Source organism: Somniosus microcephalus, chromosome 4, assembly GCF_052327205.1.
Source record: "Somniosus microcephalus isolate GS21.2 chromosome 4, FLI_Smic_1.0, whole genome shotgun sequence".
NCBI lineage: Eukaryota > Metazoa > Chordata > Chondrichthyes > Squaliformes > Somniosidae > Somniosus > Somniosus microcephalus.
Window position 1 is genome coordinate 85,460,045 of NC_140990.1, and position 10,666 is coordinate 85,470,710.

A 10,666-nucleotide genomic window follows, 5' to 3' on the forward strand; every position below is an offset into this window, starting at 1 on the left:
CAGGAATGCATTGAAAGCAAAGCTGATTTATTTGACATATATCCAGAATATTAAACTCCAGTTATACGGTTATTAACACCAGCAGAAACAAACTCCAACTGTCAAAATGAACCTGGTTCAGTCCTGGATGTGATTAACAGCAGCAATAACAGCAGAATCCAACCCCTGCAGTCACTGGTGAACTCGCTGGTGTGTCAGCAGTTGGGATGACTGAGTGAATCCCATTCCACACACTGAGCAGGTGAACGTCCTCTCCCCGGTGTGAACTTGCTGGTGTGTCAGCAGGTTGGATGACTGAGTGAATCCCTTCCCACACATGGAGCAGGTGAATGGCCTCGCTCCAATGTGAACTCGCTGGTGTCTCAGCAGGTTGGCTGTCTGAGTGAATCCCTTCCCACACATGGAGCAGGTGAACGGCCTCTCCCCCATGTGAACTCGCTGGTGTATCAGCAGATCCTTTGTGCTTTTAAAGATCTTCTCACAGTCAGAACATTTAAAAGGTCTTTTATCTGTGTGAACAAGTTGATGTTCAGTGAGGTGCGATGACCGAGTGAATCCCTTCCCACATACGGAGCAGGTGAACGCTCTCTCCCCAGTGTGAACTCGCTGGTGTCTCAGCAGGTTGGATGACTGAATGAATCCCTTACAACACATGGAGCAGGTGAACGGTCTCTCCTCAGCGTGAACTCGCTGGTGTTTCAGAAAGTCGGATGAATTAGTGAATCACTTCTCACATACAGAACAGGTGAACGGCTTCTCCCCAGTGTGAATGCGCTGGTGTGTCAGAAGTTTGGATGGTCGATTAAATCCCTTCCCACATGTTGAGCAGGTGAACGGCCTCTCTCCAGTGTGAATGCACTGGTGTCTCAGAAGCTCGGATGAACGAGTGAATCCCTTCTTACACATGGAGCAGGTGAATGTCCTCTCCCCAGTGTGAACTCGCTGGTGTACCAGACAGTTGGATGAATGAGTGAATCCCTTCCCACACACGGAGCAGGTGAACGGCCTCTCCCCGGTGTGACTGCGTCGATGAATTTCCATCTTCGATGGGGAACTGAATCCCTTCCCACAGTCCCCACATGTCCACGGTTTCTCCGTGGTCCGGGGGTCATTGTGTCTCTCTAGGTTGGACGATCAGTTGAAGCCTCGTCCACACACAGAACAAGTGTACGGTTTCTCCCCACTGTGAATGGTGTGATGTTTTTTCAGGCTGTGTAACTGGTTAAGGCTCTTTCCACAGTCAGTGCACTAGAACACTCTCACTCGGGTCTCCGTCTCGGTCACACTGACGTTTGAAATCTTTTCCCACAAACAAACATTTCTCCTATATTAAAAGGCCGATGATATTCAGGTCCTGATGAATCATGTCACTCTGTCAGATCTTGACGTGATGTTTGGTTTCTAATGCCCTGTAAAAGCAGTTTACAAAAGTCATCACTGCAAATACAGGATAGAAATTTGGATTTTTCTCCCTTTCTCTCCTGAAGGTGCTGCGTGATGATAGGGTTTGGCCCCAGTCACTCTTTGCCCTCCAGTACCTCGCCAATAGCAATTCTGAGCTGTGAGCCGATACAGTGAGCTGCCAGCATTTTGACCATGGGGAGCAGCACAGCCGCCGTCCCTGGCTGATTCTGTCTGGAAAAGCCGAGGCCAATGGTGGCACACCAACAATAACTTGCATTTACATAGCGCCTTTAACGTAGTAAAACGTTCCAAGGTGCTTCACAAGAGCGGAATCAGGCAAAAATTGATCTGAGGGCCGAGGCAACTGAAGGCACGGCCACCAATGCTGGAGCGAAGGAAGTGGGGGATGCACAACAGGCCAGAATTGGAGGAATACAGAGTTCATAGAATCAGAGAATGGTGCAGCCCTTCGGCCCATTGTCCCAGAGCCAGCTCTTTGAATTTAGTCCCACTCCTCTGCTTTATCCCCACAGACCCGCAATTTGTTTCCCAATTCAAGTAGTTCTCCAATTCCCCTTTGAAAGTTGCCATTGAATCTGCTTCTACCACCACTTCAGGCAGTGACTTCCAGGTCATAACAACTCGCTGCTTAAATTATTTCCTCATGTCGCCGCTGGTTCTTTTGACAATGACCTTAAACCTGAGTCCTCTGGTTACCGACCCTTCTGACACTGGAGTCAGTTTCTTCTTATTAAGAGGGTTGTAAACACCAGGTCCACTTGGCACTGAAGTGTCTGAAACTCATAATAGGAACTCCAGGGAAACAAAATACTAACAAATGTTAAACTGTTCTGTTGACAAATGAAATCTCAATTTAACATTTAAAAGATAAATTGTTTAACGGGTTCACACTGACTCACCCGACTCAGGTTCCACCCCTCAAACACCACGATTGGTTGCCAAACACGCTGCTCCCTTGGCCCTCCGGCCTCTGAGCTCTCTTCCTATTGGTTCCCAGGGCCATCAATCACCACTCGCCAACATTACGCTGCCAGATGAGGTTCAGGGGCTCAGAGGAAGAAAATAAATGAGGCCATGAATCTGAGTTGGGAAATACAATGAAAGAAACATGATTCAACTGGTGAACTAAACTATTTCAAATCAACTCAAATGAATTGTTGACATTAATATATTCTTTTTGGGCCAAGTGGGAAACAAGTGATGTTTTCCCACAAACGGAGCAGGTGAACGGCCTCTCCCCGGTGTGACTGCATCGATGAGATTCCAGCTTGGATGGGTAATTGAATCCCTTCCCACAGTCCCCACATTTCCACGGTTTCTCCATGGTGCGGGTGTCCTTGTGTCTCTCCAGGTTGGATGATCGGTTAAAGCCTTGTCCACACACAGAACATGTGTACGGTTTCTCCCCGCTGTGAACGGTGAAATTATTTTTCAGGCTGTGTAACTGGTTAAAGCTCTTTCCACAGTCAGTGCACTGGAACACTCTCACTCGGGTGTGTGTGTCTCGGTGCTTTTCCAGTCACACTGATGTTTGAAATCTTTTCCCACAGACAGAACAGACAAACATTTCTCCTTCCACATTCGGAGGCCGATGATATTCGGGTCCTGATGAATGGAGTGACTCTGTCAGATCTTGTTGTGATGTTTGGTGTGAGTTTGCGGTGTGTAAATGCTGCCCTTCTCACAGCCTGTAAAAGGAGTTTACAAAAGCCATCACTGTGAGTCCAGGATAGAAATTGACAAGATTCTCTCCTCCTGGTTCCTGGCCAAGGGGGCCGCGCATGCACTCTGCTGCCCCCTGAGCCTCTCAAGATGGCGGCCGTTACCCCCGGCCTGTCACCGGGAGAAAGCCCCGCAGCTGCCGCCCCACTCGGGGCAAACGCCCGGCCCAGAGGCTCTTGTTCGGGGCCTGAGGCCCACCCCGGGTGTTTGTGAAGCAGATAATGTTGGGTGTTTTAATAATGGGGGCCGCACTTGGGGTGTGAGCAGCCCGTGTCCCCCCGGGGTTCATTAACCCGCTCCCTCCACCAACTTTAAAACCCTGCGGCGTGGCCTACCTGCAGTTTATTAATCTCCCGACCCCACTCCCGCCGACCTGCAGCTCCGCCCGGTGAGGACACGTGACCCGGGCCCGCGGCCTGATTGACGAGAGCTTCCGACCAATAGGGAGAGAGCGGGCCGGGGCTGGAGGAGCGAGCCGGCGGCGGGTCCTCCAACCAATCGGGGAGCCCGAGCGGCGGGACTAGCGCCAGCTGATTGTCTGATCCGCAGGGCAGCAAGTTTCTCCAGTCCCTTGTTCAGGGTCCGGGGCCAGGGGAGGCTGTGGGCCTTTATTCCCCTTATTGGACACAAGGCTCTTTGTCTCACAACACAGTGGCTCAGGTTTTAATACAGACTTTTTAAATTCATGAATAAAAGCAGATAAACCTCGTGCTTCTGTGGAACAAACTTTTTAATATTTGGGAGTAAAAGTACAAGTTTTTTTCCCTGTGGGAATTTATTATTAGTTTCAGGAAACAACAACAACCACTTGTATTTATAAAGCGCGTTTAATGTAGTAAAATGTCCCAAGGCTCTTCACAGCATCGTTAGAAAACAAAATTTGACACCGAGCCACATAAGGAGATAGTCAGGCAGATGACCAAAAGCTTGGTCAAAGAAGTAGGTTTTAAGGAGCATCTTAAAGGAGGAGAGAGAGGTAGAGAGATGGAGAGGTTTAGGGAAGGAATTCCAGAGCTTAGGGCCCAGGCAGCTGAAGGCACGGCCACCGATGGTGGAGCAATTAAAATCGGGGATGCTCAAGAGGCCGGAATTAGAGGAGCACAGATTTCTCGGGGGGTTGTAGGGGCTGGAAGAAATTACAAAGATAGGAAGGGGCGAGGCCACAGAGGGATTTGAAAACAAGGATGAGAATTTTAAGACTGAGACACTTGAGGAAAAGCAGGGAGTGGGGGAGGGTCAAGCCCTTGAGACAGGGTCACTAATTCTGTTCTGTGACAGTTACTGGGACAGACTGTATCTCCCCCTCTCCTCCACACAGGGATTTGTGGTAGTTAAAGGGACAGTGATTCTCCTTGCTCTGCGAGATTGTAATTAAAGGATCACTACTCTGAGATGGCTGCGAACTTTTAGTGTCACCAGCCTTTCTAAAACATCTTCCTTTCTTTGAGGATCTATGTGAACTTGCTGGTGACTCAGCAGGTTGGATGAACTCTGAAACCTCTTTACACAGTGATTTGGCACATCACACAGTCAGAACATTTAAAGGGTCTCTCATCGGTTCGGGGGCAGGAGGGATCTGGTTAACAGTGATCACAATATCATTAGGTTTAAAGTAGTTATGGAAAGGGACAAAGAAGAATCAATGGTGAAAATACCCAGCTGGAAGAGAGACAATTTCAGTGATTTGCGAAGGGATCGAGCACAGGTGGACTGGAAACAAAGATTGTCCAGGAAAACAGTGAATGACCAATGGCAGGCCTTCAAGGCTGAGATAGTTCGGGTACAATCCAAGCATATTCCCATAAGGAGGAAAGATGGGCCATCCAAAACTAGAGCTCCCGATGAGAAAAGATATAAAGGTTAAAATAAATCAGAGAAAGGAGGATTACGACAAATGTCAGGTACAGAATACAGTCAAAAACCAGGCAGAATCCAGAGAGTGCGGGGGAAATTGAAACAGGATATAAGGGCAAAGAGACAATATGAGAAAAGATTAGCGGGCAACATAAAAAGGAACCCAAAAATCTTCTATAAACATCTGAAAAGTAAAAGGATAGTTAAAGGAATGGAGGGTCCGATTAGGGACCAAATAGGAGCTCATCATACGGAGGCAGAGGGCGTGGCTGAGGTACTGAATGAGTACTTAGCATCTGTCTCCACAAAAGAAGAGGATGAAGTTAATGTTGCAGTAGAAGAGGGGGGAGTAGAGAAATTGGATAAAAATAGATAGAAAGGAGGTGCTCAATAGGTTGTCATCACTCAAAGTTAACAAGTCACCCGGTCCAGATGCGATGCATCCTAGGTTGCTGAGGGAAGCTAGAGTGGAGATAGCAGAAGCTCTGACCACAATCTTTCAATCTCCCTCAGATATATGGGAGGGGTGCCAGAGGACTGGAGAATTGCAAATGTTACACCCTGTTTAAAAAAGGGGAGAGGGATAAACCTGGTAACTACAGGCCAATCAGTCTAATGTCAGTGGTGGGTGAACGACTAGAGACCATTGTCAAGGACAAAATTAATTCTCACTTGGGGAAGCATGGGTTAATAAGGGGCAGCCAGTATGGATTTGTTAAAGGTAAATCGTGTCTGACTAACCTGATTGAGTTCTTTGATGAAGTAACAGAGTGTTGATGAAGGTAGTGCAGCAGATGTTGTATATATGGACTTTCAAAAGGTATTTGAAAGTACCACACAAGAGACTTACTCTGAAAATAGAAGCACAGGGAATTAAAGGGTTGATGGTAATTTGGGTATATAATTGGCTAAGGGAGAGGGGGCAGTGAGCAGTGCTGAGGGATGTTTTTCTGACTGGAGGGAAGTATGCAGTGGGTTCACCCAGGGGTCGGGATTAGGACCATTGCTTTTCTTGTTATTTATAACTGACCTGGACTTGATACAATTTCAAAGTTTATGGATGATACAAAACTTGGCAACGTAGTAAATAGTGAGCATAGTAGTAGCAGACTTCAGAAGGACAGAGACAGACTGTGAAATGAGCAGACACAAGGCAGATGAAATTAAATGAGGACAAGTGTGAAGTGATGCACTTTGGGAGAAACAACAGGGAGAGGCCGTATAATCTAAATGGGACTATTTTGAGGGGGTGCAAGAGCAGAGGGACCTGGGGGTCCATATTCACAAATCTTTGAAAGTGCCGCGGCAAGTTGGTGAGGCGGTTCAGAAAGTGTATGGGATACTTGGCTTTGTAAATAGGGCCATTGAATACAAAAACAAGGAAGTTACACTAAACCTTTACAAATCACTAGTTAGGCCTCAGCTGGTGTCTTGTGTACAGTTCTGGGCACCACACTTTAGGAAGGATGTCAAGGCCTTGGAGAGGGTACAGAGGAGGTTGACCAGGGTGGTACCATGGATGAGGGACTTCAGTTATGTGGAGAGATTGGAGAAGCTGGGATTGTTCCCCTTAGAGCAGAGAAGGTTAAGAGGAGACCTAATGGAGGTGTTCAAAATTATGAGGGGTTTTGATCGAGCAAGTAGGGAGAAACTGTTCACTCTGGCAAGTGGATCGGTAACCAAAGGTCACAGATTTAAAATAGTTGCTAAAAGAACTAGAGGTGACATGAGGAGAATTATTTTCACACAGAGGGTTGTTAAGATCTGGAACGCATCATCTGAAAGGATGCTGCAATCAGGTTCCACAGGAACTTTCAAACGGTAATTGGACATGTACTTGAAGAGGACTAGTTTGCAGAGTTCTGGGGATAAAGCTGGGGTTTGGGACTAAATTGGACAGCTCTTTCAAAGAGCCGGCACAGACATGATGGGCCGAATCACCTCCTTCTGTGCTGTTAGATTCTATGATCAGTGTGAACACGCTGGTGTCCCTTAAGGCTCTTAGAGCTTTTAAAGCTCTTCCAACAGTCAGAACATTTCACGGATTCTTGTCAGTGTGAACAAGCTGGTGTGACTGGAGGGTGGATGACTCAGTGAATCCCTTCCCACACACGGAGCAGGTGAATTGCCACTCTCCAGTGTGAACTCGCAGGTGTCCCTTCCGCTCCAGGGACCTTTTAAAGCTCTTCCCACAGTCAGAACATTTAAAGGCTTTCTCTCCAGTGTGAACTCGCTGATGTGTCAGCAGGTTGGATGAATGAGTGAATCCATTCTCACACATGGAGCAGGTGAATGGCCTCTTCCCAGTGTGAACTCGCTTGTGTGCTAACAGATTGAAGGACTGAGTGAATCCCTTCCCGCACACGGAGCAGGTGAATGGCCTCTCCCCAGTGTGTAGGTGTCGCTTCAGCTCCCGGGTGCATTTAAAGCTCTTCCCACAGTCAGAACATTTAAAGGGTCTTCTGTCAGTGTGAACATGCCGGTGTGACAGGAGGGTGGATGACTCAGTGAATCCCTTCCCACATTCGTTGCAGATGAACGGCATCTCCTCAGTGTGGAGGTGCTGGTGTCTCAGCAGGTTGGTTGACCGAGCAAATCCTTTTCCACACACGGAGCAGGTGAACGTGTTCTCTCCAGTGTGAGCTCGCTGGTGTCCCTTCAGCTCCCCAGGGCTTTTAAAGCTCTTCCCACGTTGAGAACATTTAAATGGTCTCTCATCAGTGTGAGCAAGCTGGTGTCTCAGCAGGGTGGATGAATCAGTGAATCCTTTCCCACACACGGTACAGGTGAATGGGCTCTCCCCAGTGTGAGCACGCTGGTGCGTTGTCAGATCCCAATAGCTTTTAAAGCTCTTCCCACGGTCAGAACATGTAAACGGTCTCTCATCAGTGTGAACAAGCTGGTGTGCCTTCAGCTCCCCGGGACTTTTAAAACTCTTACCACAGAGCATTTACACGGTCACTCCCCAGTGTGAGCTCGCTGGTGTTCCTTCAGAGCCCCAGAGCTTTTAAAGCTCTTCCTGCACTCAGAACAGTTAAATGGTCTCTCCCCAGTCTGAACAAGCCGGTGTCTCAGCAGGTGGGATGGATAAACAAATCCCTTCCCACACATGGAGCAGGTGAACAGACTGTCCCCGGTGTGACTGCGGCAATGAACTTCCGACGCAGACGGGGAACTGAATCCATTCCCGCCGTCCCCACCCTTAGACAAGACAAGACGGCGGCCATGGCGGTCCAGTGCTGAGATCGCTCTCCCTGTTTCGGGCAGCCAGCTCTCGCCGCTCGCTCCCGCAATCGGAGCCAGGTGCTCGGCGAGTCGGGCAGAGGCAGCGCAGCACGGTGAGCAGCAGCAGCAGCCAAGCCAACCCGCTAGAGCACATCGGCCGGCAGCTCCTCGGCAGGAAGGGATTCCGACTGGGAGAAGGGGAGCCGAGCATGGCGGCCAGAGGCCGACCCGTGAAGAGAGAGTAGGCCCTGGGCCGTGGAGCGTGGAGCCGGCAACAGTGAAGAGGAGGCCGCATTGGAGAATTCACATCCCGACGATGTGTTCGGCGAGTCGAGCAGAGGAGCGCAGCGCAACGAGCAGCAGCAGCAGACTCACGACACGCTGCAGCACGTCGGCCGGCAGCTCCACGGCGGGTAACTCGCAGTCCGGATGGGAGGAGGGGAGCCGGGCATGGTGGCCAGAGCGGGAGAAGCAGGCCACCACACGTGGAGCCGGCAACAGTGAGGAGGAGGCCGCGGTGAAGAGGAGGACAGAGTGGCTGAGGGACATCGTGCTCCCACTGCCACGGGAAGCCATTGTATTGACTCTGAACGCGGCGCTGTATGTATAGCTGACGCGTCCCTATGGGGAACAAGCATTCCATTGTACTTGTTACATATGGCAAATAAATCTAATCTGAATCTGAATCTGATCCAGTGTCACCAGGTCAGGCGATCGGCTGAATCCACATCCACACACCGAACACGTGTGCGGTTTGTCATCGCTGCGATCGCTGCTTTCTCCTTCCATGTGCAAAGGCCGATGATATTCAGGTGCTGATGAATCGAGCGACTCTGTCTGATCTTGAAGTAATGTTTGGTCTGAGCTTCCTCTCTGTAAATGTTCCACTTCTAAAACCCTGTAAAACGAGTTGAGAAAGGGGTAAGAGGGAGAATGTTGCCTCATGTTCCCCTTTTCCAGCCCAGGGGCAGTGAAGCTGATTTTCAGGCTCCAGCTGCTGCACAGGTTGAAAGGATGCAATACCCACAAGCCCCCGCGCTCTGGCCAACCGCGCTGAGTTGTGCCTGACAACGCGCATGCGCCAAAAGGCCCCGCCCCTCCTGCTCCTCAGGCGCCGGCCCGCACTGCGCATGCTCAGAGCACCACCCCTCCCCCAGCCATCGATCTCTGTACCGCGCCTGCGCGCTGGCAGCCTGTGCCGGGCTCCGCGGCGGGCGCTGATTCTCGGCCGAGGCCCTGGGCGGCGGACTGCGCATGCTCAGGACACCACCCCTCCCTTCTCGATCTCTGTACCGCGCCTGCGCGCTGGCGGCCTGTGCCGGGTTCCGCAGCGGGCGCTGATTCTCGGCCAAGGCCGGTGTCGAAATCCGAGCCCTGGGCGGCGGACTGCGCATGCTCGGCAAGACCCGCTCCGGACACTGAGCCGCTAGCGCGCCTGCGCGGGAGCCCCGCCTGGGGCATTCTGGGGAAGGTCCGGGTAACCGGCTGAAAGCCCGGATGGCCGGCGGTGAGTGAGCTTCAGGAGGTTTGTTTATATCGGTGAGAGAAGTGCAGGCAGGGAGATCAAAATAAAGAAAATACAAAGCGGAGCGCCCTCCCGGCACCGAGTGGGGCGAGTGGGACTGGTATACAGACCACTAAACAGTAATGTGGATGTCGGGGATGGCATTAAACGGGAAATTAGAGATGTGTGCAATAAGGGCACAGTAGTGATCATGGGTGACTTTAATCTACATATAGATTGGTCTAACCAAATTAGTAACAATACAGTGGAAGAGGAATTCCTGGAGAATTTACAGGATGGTTTCCTGGACCAATATGTCAAGGAACCAACTAGAGATCAGGCCATCTTAGACTGGGTATTATGTAATAAGAAAGGATTAATTAGCAATCCTGTTGTGCGAGGCCCCTTGGGTCGGAGCGATCATAATATGATAGAATTCTTCATTAAGATGGAGAATGAAGTAGTTGACTCAGAGACTAGGGTCCTGAATTTAAATAAAGGAAACTACGATGGTATGAGGCGCGAGTTGGGTAGGATTGATTGGGGAATGTTACTCAAAGGGTTGACGGTGGATAGGCAATGGCAAACATTTAAAGATCGCATGGATGAACTACAGAATTTGGTCATCCCTGTTTGGCATAAAAATAAAACAAAAAAGGTGACTCAACCATGGCTAACAAGGGAAATTAGGGGTAGCATAAGATCCAAGGAGAGGAGAAATAAATTGGCCAGAAAAAGCAGTAAACCTGAGGATTGGGAGCAGTTTAGGATTCAGCAAAGGAGGACAAAGGGATTAATTAAGAGGGGGAAAATAGAGTATGAGAGTAAGCTTTCAGGGAACATAAAAACTGACTGTAAAGGCTTTTATAGATATGTGAAGAGAAAAAGATTGGTGAAGTCAAACTTAGGTCCCTTGCAGTCAGAATCAGGGGAATT

General features: G+C 49.7%; 1 protein-coding gene across 1 annotated transcript; it reads right to left on the reverse strand.

Annotated features, from left to right (window-relative positions):
- Positions 1 to 723: 723 nt before the first annotated feature.
- LOC147119408 (uncharacterized) lies at positions 724 to 2,693 on the reverse strand. The gene is made up of 2 exons (XM_085985016.1): positions 2,325 to 2,693; positions 724 to 1,409 (listed from the first exon to the last, which is right to left on the reverse strand). Exon 2 carries the CDS (start codon positions 1,039 to 1,041, stop codon positions 724 to 726), a length of 318 nt encoding a protein of 105 aa, XP_085841142.1. The 5' UTR covers positions 1,042 to 1,409; positions 2,325 to 2,693.
- Between the last annotated feature and the right edge of the window lie 7,973 nt (positions 2,694 to 10,666).